The 18,138-nt window shown below is 39.6% G+C and overlaps 1 protein-coding gene across 1 annotated transcript in view; it reads right to left on the bottom strand.

The window, feature by feature from the left end:
* Positions 1–18,138, bottom strand: part of LOC146002204 (uncharacterized) — a 129,780-nt gene that overhangs the window by 6,494 nt on the left and 105,148 nt on the right. Inside the window, exons 11-13 of the mRNA XM_083139922.1 lie at positions 7,681–7,939; positions 2,265–2,375; positions 912–1,017 (exon numbers count right to left, since the gene is read on the bottom strand). Of these exons, the coding sequence (XP_082996048.1) occupies positions 912–1,017; positions 2,265–2,375; positions 7,681–7,939 (476 nt within the window). The remainder of the gene's footprint in view (positions 1–911; positions 1,018–2,264; positions 2,376–7,680; positions 7,940–18,138) is intronic.

Genomic DNA, 18,138 nt, shown 5'->3' with positions numbered 1-18,138 from the left:
ACAAAAACAATATTTTAAACATGCTTTATCCAATGCAACAATGCACTAGGATGAGTTTAAATGAATAAGTACTGCAATTAAAAGCAAAACACTTACCTTTCAAAGTTTTTCAGATCGAGAAAACAAAAAGAACACGTTCACTCATAAACTATCAGCTGCACCTGAACGAGAACTCTCTGGCGGCAAAAGCCGTTACTAAATTAACAGTTCAAATCATCGCCACCAGGCTGAGGCCACTCCATGAACAGATATTGGGGGGGCTCATAATATATGAATGGCTCATAATACCACCTTTACCTCTACCTTTTGACAACGGGAGATCATATTTCAGTTATTATTTATAATGTATCATTTATGGATCAATCCTTTAATAAATAATAAACAATAATTGTATAATTAAGCTTAATCTACTTTCAGAAGGTGATCTCTTTGAGATGTCCCGTTTTTGGGTCAAAATATTATGGTCATCCTAGCCCAAACATACCAGAACGAATATATTATGAACGGGGTGAGCCAAAAGTCCGATTACCCCCTATGTATTATGTGACGAGGGAAGGTTATGGATCTGAAGTAAATAGAGTATGGTAAGAGACGAGACATGTTAGCTGAGGAGGTTACAGACAACAATTTAGTCCAGAATGTCTGTGTGGATACCATCATTTTCATAACAGAGAATTATGCGCCTCCAGGTACGGTGTGAAATTCTAGGCAGCATTGTGCAAGTGATCGTGGCAAATGAATGCCGAACGGGTTATTTCAGTTCGTTAGTTGTGTCGTGCCGGCAACTTTCTGTTTGATATAACCCCACAATGCATTATCACACACCTACGGGGTAATGGGACTTTTGGCTTACCCTGTAGAAACGCACAGAGACATGTAATACAGTGAATAATTGTGAGATACAATGTTACCTGTTAGCTCTTGTATTGATTCTCCTTTTCCTCCATATTCAGGTGGAAGAATTTCTTGTGGGACATTCTCGTAGAGGGAGTCCATGTTTTCGCCATGTACAAACAACTACAATGGAGAAAATAAGGAAATTAATGTTTAATATTTATAATTTAATTTTTTTCATTTATGATTTACCACACACACACACACAAACATACAAACATACTATACTGTACATATATACACGTATTATCATCAGACACAATTAAATAAACATTAATTTGAAGTAGCATACAGAAAAATATCTTAAAATGAGATTTTTTTCTGCTAAATTTTTGTTACGTCAGGGGAAATAAAACTTGCACTAAACTTATAAGCAATTTTTTTTTAACCATTTCAATTGATATCACTTTGTTTTACTCTCTCTTAGAAATGGAAGCTCTTAACTAAATTGCATATATATCTGCTAATTTATTTTTATATTATTTTTATTTATTTATTTATTCAATTACTGCACACACACACACATACACAAAGCATAAACAGAACCAATACAATTAACATACATAGACCGATAGGACAATGGGATCCATGAGTATTACCGTTCAAATAATCCATCATCATGTTCGTGAACTTTATTTGACCCAATAAGAGCTTCAAGAATGAAAAGAAAACTCAAAACAAGCTGTTGACAACTTCTGCACCAGCAAACATAAAAATCCATCACATAAAAACACATAGGATGTAATAGAAAAATTAATAAAAATAGTCGTGGACAATTTGCACAGTAATACCCATGGATTCCACTGTACAAGTAATCAATTACATAATTACAAATAATCAACTTAAACAATCGGGATCTTTCACTTGAATTTCACCATACAAGTACAATTAGTTGTGTAATAATTGCATATATTGAATATAGTAGTTGTACATAATTGTAGAATAAACTAGAAGATAAAATAGTTCTACCAAAATGATTGCAATATATTTCTTATTATACTTTTGATTCGATCAATTTTTGGTTCAGTTTGAAAGACAATGAGAAATCTAAGCTCTCGTTATTAATTTGAAGCTTATTATGCAAATCACACATTCTACTTAATGGACTGCTCTTAATTCTGAGTTTTAAGTGTTTTATGTAGGAATGAGTAAATTTCCCACGCAAATTACTTTTCCTCGTATTGAATTAGGCTAATATTAGACTCAACTAGTCTCATAAATGGGTTAGTTTGTTACCTGTTGATAAATGGGACACATTAAATGAACACGTAGACTTCCTCATGAATATTGTCATTAATAATACTATATTCTGAACCAATTGACAATTGCAATCACCATATTCTATTCCTTCATTTCCAATTTTCCCTTACCCTTTTCTTCAGTTTATCCTTCATGAATGACTTGAATAAGTTGAAAATCGTTTCAAAAATTGACGGTGTGTGTACATAGTTGATGCCCTTTATTCTTACTGGGTATGCTTCCTGAAACGAACACACTATTAGAGTTACAATAATTTGCTATGTTGTCATAAAACAATGATTATGGATGATTCTAAAATTAGGAAACATTTTTTCTTAGAATTTTGTTTAGATTAAGATTAAAAAATATTATTTTTCTTGATACTAGATGTGTAATATTTTGATTCTATACAGGCATCAGAACTAACTATTCACTAATATATTTTTTAAAATTATTGAAAATTTTGTCCACCATAGTAATGACATGTTATCCATACTAATGTCTTGAATAATGTCAATTCTAATGACAAACTAGCCATCTTTGATTTCTTTCTATATAAGTTGTTGGGTTGATTTCAAAACTCAAATTACAATTTTACAATGTTGATGACGTAGGATCTAGGGGATAAAGTTTAATATCATAGTATCCTCATTTCAATGTATTGTTGATTACTTTTTCTTTTCATTGTATTATGAATTATCGTACCTTTTCCAACAAAAATATTTTTTCTTCATAAATAAAAAGTAACATTTATGAAATAATTGAAGTTACACTTTAATACACCACGCAAAGAACACCCATGCTAAGGACAAATTACATAAATGTAACTTTCTTATATCTTACATTTTATAATTTTTAATTATAATAAGAGAAATATAAAGGATTTTATACCGAGAATATGGGGATTTCTTTATAATGGATCTACTAGCTTATTAACTCTTGTTACAGCCCCGAGACAATAAATTCTCCACTAATTGTAAAAATCACCCTTATTGACAAGTGAGTTGTGGTGGAAATTCTGTGCTTTCCCTGATGATAGGAGTGACGTTACAATCATCACCGCGGCCTCCCCGATCAAGGGGTCCCGTGTTCGATACTCGGTGGAGACACTTAGTGGTTCGGATCCTACTTTAAACTGTAGATCCAGTCCCAATTAGCCTTACTGTGCATAAAGTGGACTTAAAATACCAACTCAATCAATCAATCAACAATCTTCACCGAAACTCACCATCTGTAACTAATTAACTTTGCAGCAGACTTTCGCATATGTAGATCCAAACGTGCGCGAAGAATATAGTTCCACTGAAACGGGTTCTATTCCGACACAGATGCATAGCTACTTGCAAGAAAACAGTTATTTATATTGTAAAATACAGACAAAATAATACATCCATTAGCAGGTATTGACTTGATAGGTTGCAATCACAGTACAGACGAACTTGGATCCGCAGATTCGCCAACTGGGGTCTCTATTATGCTGAAGAATTGCTGAAGCTCAAGAGCGATTTGCGAGAGACTGAATACGTTGCAGAGCACGTGGAATCCGCGATACCAGTGCTGCACATCCCACTGTTTTAACCCTATGTTTATCGTGATTAATAATCGTGCTATACAGCGGCGAGAATGGCTGAATCGAGGTCTCCTGTTCAGGACGTAGTTTCAGCCGAGTGTTATTTTAACTTCATCCGAAGGGAAAGGCTCTTCAATGTCAAGCAAGTTGTTTTAAATGCATATTCCACCTTATGGCAACAATATCAAAATAAAACAGAGCGTGAGGTGATTTGTGCGCACGAACTGTATCACGGGTGTTGAAGGATTTGCGGTTTGAGTTTAGGAAGAGGAAACAATTTTTTGTTGTGAGACGACAATAAAATCTCTGCGGTATATAAAAAAAAATATGTAAAGAATTCGCCGTGAGAAGAAATATGTTTATTATTTGGGCGAGACGTGCGTCAACTCGGTGGGGGGAGGGGGGGGGTACGTTGAATCAAACATGGAAGGATACCACCTTGCAAAGCCACCGCCAGGGTTGAAGCAACCGATGGGAAAGGAGAGGGGAGGGTTATTGTTTCACCCACTGGCAGCAATGAATGCTTTGTTGAAGGCGCATGTTTACTGTTCGTGCAAGGAAAGGGAAGGTTGTCTATCAGCAAGAAATGGACAGACCAAGATTTTAATCCTGGTTTAATGAATTGATTCATAAATTGAAACCAAACAGAGTAATAGCAGCAGACAATGCACTGCATTGTATATATCAGCAATAACAAATCATGTTTTTTTGGTGGTATAACTTGAAGTGCGTGTGTCCTATAGTAACGGATGTTTTGCGAACGAAGCAACCAAGTTTTCATAAATGCATTTCTTTCTAAACCAAAAACAATTTGTAATTAATAGGGCTAGGATATTGATGACCTTAAAATTGTCAAAAAATGACCTTAAAATATGCTTTTATGACGTGCAAGAAAATACCCCATAAACTTAGAAAAATGACCTAAAATTCTGAAAGATTTGTAGAACAAATTCATAAACTACCAAGAGAAATTCAAATTATAAATTAACGTTACAGTATCTATCACATGTTCATTGCGTATGGTAGTACAAGTAAGAAAGTTCACTTTTTGTTATCTTTTACACTTTAAGTACTGAAAATCATATGCAAATTTTCAAAAATGAATGATTGTCGGACAAGAGAGCCTTGCATATGGAAACACTTACAGCGACATAAGAGGAGAGTACTTGAAATTAACTATATCACTTGCTGTTAAGTCACTTTCAATTCCATGGAGTGTAACTAGCTTGCCTGACAAAATTGACAAAATGTCCTATACAGAGCACAAAACTTTGTACCCTTTGATTTTTTAACAATAATCCGTCTGGCAACAATGTATTTATTGATAGAGTGGGAAATCATATTGTTTGGGCTGAATTGTTACACAATAGCTTCTTGTATCAAGAATACTGCACAGAATTTCTTTGTTTCTTCAAACAGTCGTTCAGAACTGCTCCGAAGGCAATGAGTCGGAAACCTCTCTCCTTCAAAGGGTTACATTTGCATGTAAAATGCCCATTCTTTCACCAAAATGTAGAAAAATGCATAATATGACTTTTAAAAGGCCGAAAAAAGTGCTCAAACGGTTTAAAAAGTTTAAAAATGACCTTTACTCCAAAAAGGGTCAAAAAATGCAAAAAAAATTGCCCTAACAAAGGCATCCCAATTTATTCACTTACGTGTAAAACACGTTCCTATCTACTTATGCAATGTTTCTACCTTACCAAAAAAAAAAACATGCATTTGCATCAAAATCCTAGCCCTATTAATTCAAGTGGGGCCTATCTATCGTTGTTTACTTTTATCTTTGTTTTTGTTTTTTGTGCTCAAAATATACACACACACATGCTCTCATGTTTTGAAGATATCTATTTCGCGATTTATATTAAGTAATGACACATTAAATAATCTATGCGCAGAAAGTACTTTCAGAATTTTATGTTTCAGGAGACAAAAATAAGCAAAAATACATTCCGCTTGACATGCATCCGTGTTTTGATGTGTTGTGCGGTTGGCAATACTGCAGATTTTCTGTGTCTGCCATGTAAACAGCTCGGCGGTTGAGGCAAGACTGGCACGGAAGATTCTGATCTTAGTTCTCGATATGTATCGATATTGATACATAAAACCTGCTGCAAAGTTAGCTTGACGCGCGGCTTAGTCACTATGCTTCTACAGATCTTTGGTTCATAATAAAAAAATATTTGCGAGTTCTGCAAACAATTATAAATTATAAGCAGAGTGATATTTGACCTCAAGACTGAAGTGATTAGCTGATCAAGAAGTCTAGATCGATTCTTGAGAGTCGCTGGGTAGCATGGTTCTTCCTAGTACATCTAATACCTACCTAGGAATATCTATTCATTTATAACTTCATTTCCTAGGATATGTAATGTAAGTTAGTAAATTTACAAACCAAATATTTTCTATATAATTTGATGGTTATGCTTCGACATACTATCAAGATTTTTTCAAATTTAATTCTGCCAGACATTTCAAAGTTAACACATCACAGTTGTATAATATATGATTCACAAATTAAGATTGGCTTCTATCTACAGTTCAATGTGTAATTAGCAGATAAGATTATTTGAAGGTAAGCATGTTACATAAGTTTGAAGTTTACTGTCTTGAGAGTTTAGATAACCCTTCCTTCATTCCAAGGAAGTATAAAATGTTTACAACACATAACGTGCACACAACGTTAGTAAAAACAAAATAAATTATGTTTGTTTTAATTGAAAACTGCTCTGTGTTCTTTCGCAAATTACTCTTATTTTAATATTGATAAATATTTTACAATAGTTATTTATATCTTGATATTATACTATAAGAGGATTAACGAACACGTTTACCAACACGGGATTGGAAACCCTTACACCGAGGCATTTATGGAGATACCAGTTATTTGTAATCATGTGTTTTGATGCAAGGCTTCTGTTCTCTGTCTCCCTCTTTCACTATGTACCCCCCTCTTCTCTTTTCCATAACTTTTCTTTTCCTTTACACATGCCTTTTTTCACCTCATCTTTGTTTCTTTCTTTCATTCATTCATTTCGTTTGAAAGCCTCAGTGACATAGTGGTTAGCACATCGCGCTACGACTCCGGAGCCTGGGCATGGATGTTTGTGAGTCCTGTGCACATCGCCATGAAGGCTTATAGGAGGTGTGGAGTTAGGGCCTCACATTTTCTTGACCATCGCTGAAGGTGGGGGTGATGTGATCAGCAACACGCCCCTGGCCGTCTTTACTTTACCCCCCAGAGTTTCCTCCTGGTACTCACTTTACGAGGCTGAGTGGGTGCCGGAGCCTTTTGAACAGGTGGGAAAAAACCCGGTTCTCACCCGCCGGGGAACGAACCCAGGACTCTCGCATGATAGACTTTTGTTTTCTTCACAGTGGTTAATTGAACGATTTGTTGGTAAATAGCGTCGCTCAACACGAACGGGGGAGTAAAACCATGTCGGATGAAATAAAAAGGGTCAAAGAAGTGTCTGTTCTACACCCTTCACTCACCATGGATTGCTGAGGCGACTCAGAGAAGTCAGTATAGACGTATGAGAGAAGTCAGGGTAGGCGGATGAGATAAATCAGGATAGGAGGTTGAGACAAAGAAGGATATGCAGTTGAGAAAAATCAGGATAGGTGGCTGAGAGAAATCAGGATAGGCGGCTCAGAGAAGTCAGAATACGTGACTGAGAGAAATCAGGATAGGCGGTTCAGAGAAGTCAGAATACGTGACTGAGAGAAATCAGGATAGGCGGTTCAGAGAGGTCAGAATAGATGTCTGAGAGAAATCAGGATATTAGGTTGAGACAAATAAGGCTATGCAGTTGAGAGAAATCAGAATAGACGATAGAGATTAGACAAACCATGAGATTGAGATAAATTAGAATGGACAACTTCTGGTTTTAAGCATATTGATCAAAGAATGTTAATAAGTTAAGAAAAACTGTCCTCTGAACAAAAGGAAAAAAATACTGTGACAAAAATATTACCTCCGAGCATTTTGTCATCTTCTTAGCCAACCCTGGTGTCATCTGGATGACATGGGCCATCGTGAGGTGTGACAGATCCAACACCCCAACAAACCCCTTCACATTGTACGTGTCGTCCTCCTCCATCATGATGTCCATGAACATTAGGTTCAGCTTGGCAATGTCCACCATCTTTATTTTAGACGGATCTTCCAGCCCAGGTCGAATCAGTATAACCCTTCTTCCGAGGGGGTCGGTTCTCTTAAGTGGTAACATTGTACTGAAATACAAAGAATATGGTGTAACAATGATTTGAAATAATTATTAGAAGTGATATTATTTTAATATCAAGATTTTTTTTATCCGCAAAAAACAGTATTTAGAAATGTGTTTGTGTGTTCTGTTTATATGATGCAATATATATATATATATATATATATATATATATATATATATATATATATATATATTTCGAGGCCTTGTAAGCAAGGGTGTACGGAAGAAAATATACAGGTGTCCACAACTTATCTTTACAACTTTGCATGTTAATTATGAACACCCTATATTATTATGTACATTCCTGGTATTTGCTGCACATGGTGTCCATGAGTAGATAAAAATTGTGACTCCCACGACAACTTTGATTTCTTGACCAAACGACTACAAAAAGTTGAAAAACTCATTTTCTCTTCCTGTTCCACGCCTCATTTAGTGCGCTGACGATGTTTCACGGGGGCAAAAAGGCAGTGATGAGTGAAAGATGAGCTCTCATCCTCTCATCCTTCTCATCCCTCTCATTCTTCTTATTCTTCTCTCATCCTCTTTTTATCCTCTTCTTATTCTCTCATCTTCCTCTCATCCTCTCATCCTCTTATTTTCTCATCCTCTTATTTTTTGAAAGATGAGTGTACCTTATCGTAATTTTCCAAGTCTGGGACCAAATGTTTATATATTGTGATCTTCGTAAACCTCTCCTCTCATTCTCTCATCCTCTCATCCTCTCATCTTTTGAAAGATGAGTGCACCTTATCGTAATTTTCCAAGTCCGGGACCAAATGTTTATATATCGTGACCTACGTAAACCTCTCCTCTCATCTTCTCATCTTCTCATCCTCTTATTCTCTCAATCTCTCAATCTCTCATTCTCTCATTCTCTCATCCTCTCATCCTCTCATCCTCTCATCCTCTCATCCTCTCTACTTTTAGAATATTGTCGTCAATATTAAAGATGAAGTTGGAGTGCTGGAATCAACGGGGGCCAAATGTTTATATATCGTGATCTTCGTAAACCTCTCCTCTCATCTTCTCATCCTCTTATTCTCTCATCCTCTTATTTTTTGAAAGATGAGTGCACCTTATCGTAATTTTCCAAGTCCGGGACCCAAATGTTTATATATATCGTGACCTTCGTAAACCTCTCTCTCGGGGGGAGGGAACGATGTACCCACACACACACACGCGCGCGTATGCCTCTTATTATTTCCGTATTGTAACACAAACAAACAAACAAAATAATAATTGTTGTTTTTTAGGATACCTGGCCCCTATAACCTCGCCAGGGGTGCGTGGTAACGGCGAAATCATCACGAGTTTAGATTTGTACTGCGAATGTTGTCAAAAATTTAATCAATGTTGTTTATTCTCGATGCTAGAATCTTACATAGATTATTCTCTAAAAACGAAAATCGATAATCCTATGCCAAGCCCCCAAGGCATTCAGGCAATTTCTAATGTTCGCGTGGATATCGACGCTCGGTAGAATTTTTCCTGTCCCTGTGGAGAAATTGTGTTTCGTCGCCCAATGTAACATTTTCATCACGGACCAAACTATCCACAGCAACCCCTCCCCGAACCCATTCACCTTGCATCCTCTTTCGCCCGAAGAGATTCTATTTTTTTCAGCTTTCCCACGGTTCTGAATGAAGAATCCATCACATCCCCGATAACAATAGAATCAGAGGGGGATGTGGCGGAAGCAAACACAGCAGCATCTTCCGTTTTTTGAGTTTTATACTGGGAATCGTTTGTTTCACACACCACACCCTGACGGGGCGTGGAATAGAGGGCGAGGGGAAATGGTCGACAATACATACATAGGTGGAACTATCAACGTCCCGTTTATTGTTATTTGTCCCCCACAGGATATTGTGCGCATCACAAAATCTTTTGTTGAAAAAAATATAACATGAGTAAATTAGTCAACAAGGGTTTTTATTTGCTAGGACATTGACTATAGCGCTCATTGTGTTTTCACCAAAGAGAGTCGCGTGGAGTAGGAAGGAGAGAAGGAGAAAAAAGGAGAGGAGTTCCTATATAACCTACCAGTTTTTTTGTACGTCATTATCATAGTGAACGTCAATCGTGGCAGTTCAGTATTTTTTAATTTGTTTGTCTGGCAGTATACATATATATCATCGTGGAAGTTTTAGTGAGCTACAAGTTTTATTTTGAAGTCTCTCTATCTCTCTTGAAAGGTGAACGTCAATCGTGGCAGTTCAGTATTCTTAATTGTTTATCTGGCAGTATACATATATATCATCGTGGAAGTTTTAGTGAGCTACAAGTTTTTATTTTGAAGTTTCTCTCTATCTCTCTTGAAAGGTAAGTTTTTATTTTTTCATGATATATTAATATTTTTGTTTTGCGTCTGACACACACATATTCAGAGGAGCCATAAAAAATTGACACACACTTACATGTCCCATATTTTTAACCTCCTACAACAGTGCACACACACATACATACATACATACTGTTCGCGTCTAATATATATGTGGAAGGAAAAAATGTCGAGCATTTTTTCAATTTTTTTTCTTCTGTTTCAGTGCGCTTTCCACTACCACCACCACAACCCCCCCCCAAAAATTTCTCTGTATATATATATAAATAACAGAGAGAGAAAAAAAATGGAACCGCAACCAGGTCCCTCCGGTTTTTGCGGGAAAGTGGCATGTCGCAACTGTGGGAAGTTGATTTCTAAACCTAACATTGCTAGGCATTTGAAAAAATGTCGTCTACTGGATTATGATGTCGTAGTCCCGCCGGCAAAGAAATCTCGCATTGATGCGCATGAAAGCAGTGCTTTGAATAAAAGTGCACGCATCATAACGTATAAATCTGGAAGCGATGAAAAGTGTGACTCGAGCATCTTCCTCAACAATGTGAAATCACAGGTAGTCGATAAATTACGTGATTGCCTCGTCAATGTTGCAATTAAAATTCATCTCGTCTTGACCCTGCTGTATGAGAAAGTTGTCTCGTCCGAGTCAAGCACTTTTAGCTTTTACGTAGGGTGTGAAGCCTTACACGATGACAATAACGAGAATCTTGACGAGATAGTGACACGGCTATTTGATCACCTGACACAAAAACAAGAAGAGTTTGAAGGTAGAGGAAGTGGATGGAGTCTTTGCGGTCGCAGCCACATGTTAGAACTTAGAGTCTGCAATTTCAAACCATTACGCAGCGCTAAAAAAAAAACAAAAAACAAAAAAAAAGCAAAATGCAGTGTTGAACATACAAAGTAATGATCAGAAGAGTTTCCTATGGTCTGTCATCGCCGCATTACACCCAGCTAATAATGTTCACCCCGAACGCCTGTCCAATTACAGAGAATACGAGGGAAGATACGAGAATATGATGAGAGGAATTTCCTATCCTGTGCCCCTGAATAAGATCAATCAATTTTTAAAAAACTATAGAGAGGAAAAAGGAGAAGATATCGATATTTCTGTGTTTGGGGTTGACGATTCCGGCAATATTCGTGTGTTAAGACCTGCTAGAAGCCAGAATAATGTAATTCGACTCTTGCTTGTAGATGGCCGTTACAGTTTGATACGGAATTTCTCACGATTAGTAGGAAGACAGATCACCAAGAATCGCGATAAGATGGAAATTTGCGATCGGTGTTTGAGAATTTTTCGCGGGGGTAAGAAGATGAGAGAACAGCACAAGTGTTTTGGCTCCGTGAATGCAGAACCCGAAGATGTCATGCCGGAACCCGGAACCAAGATGAAATTTCAGAAACACCAGGCTCTTCTCCACCATCCCGCTGTCCTTTATGCCGACTTTGAAAGCTTCCAAGTTCCTATGACGTCTTGCAACCCTGATCCCTCTACCTCAAGCACGACCCAAATTTTTCACCACGAGCCTTGCAGTTTCTCCATCTACGGAGAAAAATTGAATGATGTCATCTTGTATTGCGGACCTGATGCGGCAAAACATTTTGTTAAGAAGATAGCGGAATGCGCGAGAGAACTTGCACCCAGCCTGAAAGGCTCTTACGTTTCTCCACCTGCTCTCACGACGGAACAACAACGGGGACATGACGCGGCGACAAGATGCGAGGAGTGTAACCAGGCTTTCACCGCCGAAAATTACAAGGTCGTCCACCATGACCACCAGAATGGATTATTTCTGAGCACCATCTGTAATTCGTGCAATCTCAAAATTAAGGAGTCGCATTTTGTTGCCGTGTTTCTGCATTACACGGAGAAGTACGATACGCATCTTTTTGTTAAAGAGCTCTACAACATAACTTCTCGAATCAGCATCATTCCGAGAACGAGTGAGAAGTATATTGCGGTAAGAATTTGGATCCCTCTCCAAGAAGGAGGAAGTGTGGAAGTGCGAATCCTGGACTCTTACAATTTCCTGTCCTCCAGCCTCGCAAGCCTTGCATCTCAACTTGGCGACGAAGATCTTGTGGCCACCAAGCAAAAATGTTTTTCGGGGAGAGATGAGAATTTGAATCTGTTGCGTCGCAAGGGCGTCTACCCCTACGAGTACGTCAACGATTTCGAGAAATTTGACGAGACGGAACTTCCACCCCGGGAGGCATTTTATTCTCATCTCACAGAGGACGTCTGTTCCGAAGAGGACTGCGAACACGCTCGTAGTGTATGGACGGCATTCAATTGCCAAACTTTTCGCGATTATCACGATCTCTATCTCAAATTGGACGTGACTCTCCTCATGGATATTTTCGAATCGTTTCGTAAGAGATGCATCGCGATATACAAGTTGGATCCTGCGTATTTCTTCACCACGCCGGGATTGACTTGGGAATCGATGATGAAATACACCAACGTGGAACTGGGACTTATTGCAGAGAAGGAACAGTATGCTTTCATGGAGAGTGCGATACGCGGTGGCATCGTCCAATGTCCCCGACGCCATGCTCAGGCAAACAATCCTCATACGCCTGGTTACGATGTATCGAGGCCCAACACCTATATTGTCTACTGGGATGTCAACAACCTGTACGGCCACTCCATGTCCCAGTGTCTTCCCATCAGCGACTACGCGTGGATGACCGAAGAGGAACTCTCCTGCGAAGATTTTCTCAACTGGAGGGAAGATAACGAATGGGGCTGTTTCTTGGAAGTGGATCTCGATTATCCCGAAACGCTTCACGAGAAACATCACGGATTGGCCCTGGCCCCCACCAAGAAGAAGCCACCTGGAGGATCGGAGCCAAAACTAATACTAAGCATGGAGAACAAGTGGAATTACGTTCTGCACTACCGACTCCTCCAATTTTACATAAGTCACGGCTTGCAGTTGAAGAAAGTTCATAGAGGATTGAAGTTCCGACAGAGTAGGTGGCTGGAACCCTACATAGCCGAGAACACGCGCCGCATAGCGCAATCGACATCGCCTGCAGACAAGGATCTGTACAAACTGTTCAATAACGCCATCTACGGCAAGACGATGGAGAACGTGCGTAATTACATCGATGCAATGTTGGTCACGGACGAAAAGAAATTTGAAAAGATCGTCGCGTCCCCCTACTTCAAAAACTTCACCAATTTCGACGAGAATCTAGTATTCGTCGAGAGGAACAAGAAGCAAGTGATGCTCAACAAGCCGATTGCCATAGGTGCCACCGTCCTTGAACTATCAAACTTGCACATGTACCAATCGTACTACGATCAGTTTCAACCCTTTTATGGAGATAACATCCAAATATGTTACATTGACACGGATAGCTTCATTTTTCTAATCCAAACACCAAGCCTCGAACATGATCTGACTAAGATGAAGCATCTGTTTGATTTTAGCAACTTACCATCAGGCCATCACTTGTATTCGACAGAAAACAAAATGACGATTGGAAAATACAAAGATGAAGTTGGCGGGGAGTACAGCAGGGAATTTGCGGGGCTTCGTGCCAAAATGTACTGTGTAAAGATTGCAGAAGAAAAAGAGATCAAGAAGGCGAAGGGGGTGGGAAAAATAAGTACCAGCAAATTTAGCATGCAAGACTACAAAGAATGTCTTTTTCATGGTAAAAGGCAACTCAGCACCGATTATCGCATTGCAAGTAAATTGCATGATTTGTACACGACGCGCGTAAGCAAGGTCGCATTGGATGCAACGGACAACAAGTTACGTGTTCTCGATTGTCACATCCACACGAGAGAGTGGGGCCACTGCAATAAAAGCGATAAATGTGACGTGTGTTAACTGTAACCCCCATAGCCATGAAGTCCGCTGTGTCTTTGCCATTCTTCAAAACAGACGGAGGAAAAGAGGGGCCCTCGGGCGATGAAAAGTTGCAACCTGTTATTATGTTGTTAAGCTCCAAACTGAGGCTCATTAAATTCAACTCTTATTTTTCATCGCCCGAGGGCTCCTCTTTTCCTCCGTATGTTTTGAAGAAGAATGGGAAAAAAAAGCACAACGTGTTAAATAACTAACAAGGACAATGAATCTCTTTGGTTTCCGCAAACAAAGCAACATGGACACTCCATTACTAAATTCCAATAACCTCTTACCTTCCATGTTATCTAAACTCAATGGTCTACTAATTGTACATCTTAATAGTATATGGACAAAAATAAATGACGATGTGGGCAAGATGTTTTACGTCTTCAATAACAATTTACATTTCTATGAAATTCCGATCGACGGGAAACTTCAAATCACCGTGAATCCGGAGAACGCAGGCGAAATCAAAATTTCTACTGGCAACAACATTTTTCGAATAAAGCACGACAAGATGCTTTCTAACATTACGTACGATGTGTCTGCAGGAGATTATCTTTACGTGGAACTCCTAGGAGATTACGACAAACTCGTTCCTCTCTTCGTAGAATTACGAATCGTCTATTCTATTACAAATAACCATTAACCAAAAATGCCTAACGACATTTTCGGCAACACCAAGCGTGTAGACCATGCAGAAGAGATTCTCATGCTGGACGTTCGAGTTAAGAAGTTGAGGACCGATTTGATCGCTTTGCAGGAGACCTTAAACAAAAGTTTAGAGTCTGAGATCGCTACGCTCCAAACGCAATGTCTCGATCCTATTCTGAAAATCGATTCCGAACTGAAAACACTGATAAAAAATTATGTTGACGTACCTTCTTACGACAACATTCAAAATATACAGTTGAGCATGGATTCGCTTCAAAATGATTTGGCCAAATTACAGCAATTTCAATCGAAAAATGAAGATTTGGAAAAATTGAAACTCGAAATCGAAGAGCGAACTTCCGCAATAGAAAAGAATTTCTCTGAACTTCAAACCGTCGTGAATGATGTTGATGTAGAACGCTTGCAGGTTGTTGTTTCCAAATTACAAGAAGAATTCACCGGCACGTTGGAAGAAATCAAATCCAAGTTGCAGACTTTGGAAGATACAATGACGAACCTACCATCCTCGGACGAACTGCAGGTCATCGGTAAAAGCGTCGCGAACATAAAAATTCAACTGGAGGCTTATCAAGATTTTGAACACATTCAAACCACCATCGCTACGCTTCAGGCGTCTCTGGAGTTGATCAACGAAGAAATTAAAAATATTCACGCTGAAGCAAGTGTGTTGACGAGTATTCAGGACACGTTAAGCACGGTTCAGCAGAAGATCCAATATTTGGAAAATTTGAACGTCGAATCCAATCTTACTCATTTTCATCACGTACTGGACAACATACAGGGTGACTTGGAATCGTTACGAACGAGCGTGCCTTCGAGCGAAGATTTGGAAAAATTGAAAACGGCGGTGACGGCACTATCAGATTCGAGTGACATCAAAAGTTCGTTGAGCGATCTCGAGAGTAGGGTGGCCAATCTCCCCACCTCCAAAAAATTACACGCTTTGAAAAGGAACATATCACGTATGCTGAAACGACTGGAAACGGAAACAGCGAACGTGGAACAGATTCGAGACGAACTTGCTTCGCTGGTGTCGACGCTGCCCACTTCGCAGAGCGTCGCCGACCTTCACACGCAGTTTACAGAGATGCGAATCATCGTGAACGATCTTACCGAGAAGAGCTCGAAATTGAATCAAATCGAGAACCTTCAGAACATTGTCGTCAACATCAGAGATCAAGTTGGAGTGCTGGAATCAACGCAGGAATCGACGCTGGCCTCTTTCGGTGCCAAGTTGCAAGAACTCAACGAAAGCTACAAGCAGTTGAACGTGGAAGTGAAAATCAAACCGTCATTTTCTACCGTAACGGATACCATAGTCGAACATTTGTTGCCCGTACAAAACACACTGGGTCAGCTTCACAGCAACCTCGTTAGCGTCGACACTAAATTCGCTAAACTGCATTCTCTGCAAGCCATCGAAATCAACAGCGTACCCAATCAACAGAGAATCTCCACCTTCGTCGAAGGTAACAAACTGTACATGCTACATCCTTATCATCCGTACTACAAGTTTCTCCTCGATGGCACGATTCAGATAAACGAATTTTCGTACTGGTCTCACGGCAGAAAAGCTAGCGTTCCCACCATGACTTTGATATCGAATCGTGGTGTCCAGAAAGCAGGAAACATTCCTCTGGCGCGTTGGAACGAAACGCGCAACATATATGAAATACACGAAGACGAAGATCTTACCGTTTTCGACGTGAGTGCCGGCGATAAGCTGATCATTCAAAACACGAGCGAAGTGCCACCCTCTTTGAATCCCATCACGCTGGTGCTTCTTTTGAAACGTAATCTCTAAAAATAATAAAAAATGTCTAGGCAAGCCATCGTCCAAGAATTGCATAAACCTGCACGCCGCAACTACGAACGTTTGGCTGTGGTAACCAAGGGAATCGACGACCTCTGGGAAAGCGACCTCGTCGAAATGAGTAGCGGCAAGTTAAAAAACGTGCATAAATTGAACAAGGGCAACAAGTACCTCCTCACCGTCATAGACACATTTTCGAAATTCGCATGGGCTCTACCTTTGAAGGCGAAAACAGGAACGTGCGTCACGGAAGCATTCAAGACAATTTTTCGCGAAAGCGGCGGCAGACGACCTCGGTTTCTGCACACGGACAAAGGGAAGGAATTTTACAATGCCGTATTCCAAAAGTTTATTCGGAAACACAACGTTCAACATTACTCGACCTTCAGTGACGTCAAGGCCAGCATCGTGGAAAGATTCAATCGCACTCTGAAATCGCGCATGTGGTCACGCTTCACGCTTCAGGGAAGCTACAAGTGGGTCACCATTCTTCCGGAACTTGTTAACGACTATAATCACACACGGCACGCAACGATAGGCATGAAGCCAGCTGACGTTACCAAGTCTGACGAGCAACGTTTAATTTCTAGCGTTTACTGTCCAAAGTACACGCCCACGACAAAAAAAGCTAAATACAAAATTGGAGAACAGGTGAGGGTCAGTAAATTGAAGCGAACGTTCGACAGGGGTTTCACACGAAACTGGAGCACTGAACTTTTTACCGTGGTTCGAGTTCTACCCGGGAACCGTCACACGTATATAATAAAAGACAGTGGCGGTGAAATTTTATTGGGGCGCTTCTACGAGGAGGAACTCTCTAAAACTAAATACCCCGACACGTACCTTATCGAAAAAGTTTTGCGCAAGAGAGGCAACAAACTTTTGGTGAAATGGCTGGGACTTCCGGAAACAAGTTGGATCGATTCAAACGAAGTGATTCTATGAGTACGTGGAATGTTGTGAAACGTTTACCTAATTCGGAAAGTGGAACGAAGAAAAAAACGGTGAATTGCTCCCCGACAGCATCCGCTGTCTGATCGTAGGACCTTCGGGGTGTGGAAAAACGACACTGCTCGTGGACAATTTTCTCCTCGCACCGAATTGGTTAGATTGGAAGAACAGGCACCTGTACGTGTTCTCGAAAAGTTTAGAGCAATCCAAATACCAGCAACTGATGAAACTGTACGATGGTCTGGACATTGCAACGTTCGCCTCGGAAATAAAACCACTCGACGATTGTCGTGAAAATTCAGTCGTTGTGTTCGACGACGCCATCCTGGAAAATCAAAATGAAATTCGCAATTTTTTCACGCAAGGTCGTCACAAAGGAATGGATTGTTTTTACCTAGCTCAAACGTTTTCCAAAATTCCAAAACAGTTAGTACGCGACAACGCTAATTTCATATGTTTGTTTCGTCAAGATCACACCAACCTCAAGCACGCGTACGATGACTACGTAGGCGGAGACATGAACTACAATCAATTTTCGGAACGCTGCTGCTCTA

The sequence above is a fragment of the Lepisma saccharinum genome, chromosome 18 (assembly GCF_977018435.1).
Source record: "Lepisma saccharinum chromosome 18, izLepSacc3.1, whole genome shotgun sequence".
In the NCBI taxonomy this organism is placed as follows: domain Eukaryota; kingdom Metazoa; phylum Arthropoda; class Insecta; order Zygentoma; family Lepismatidae; genus Lepisma; species Lepisma saccharinum.
The sequence above is the reverse complement of the archived record's forward strand: the minus strand, read 5'-3'. Positions and strand labels throughout refer to the sequence as shown.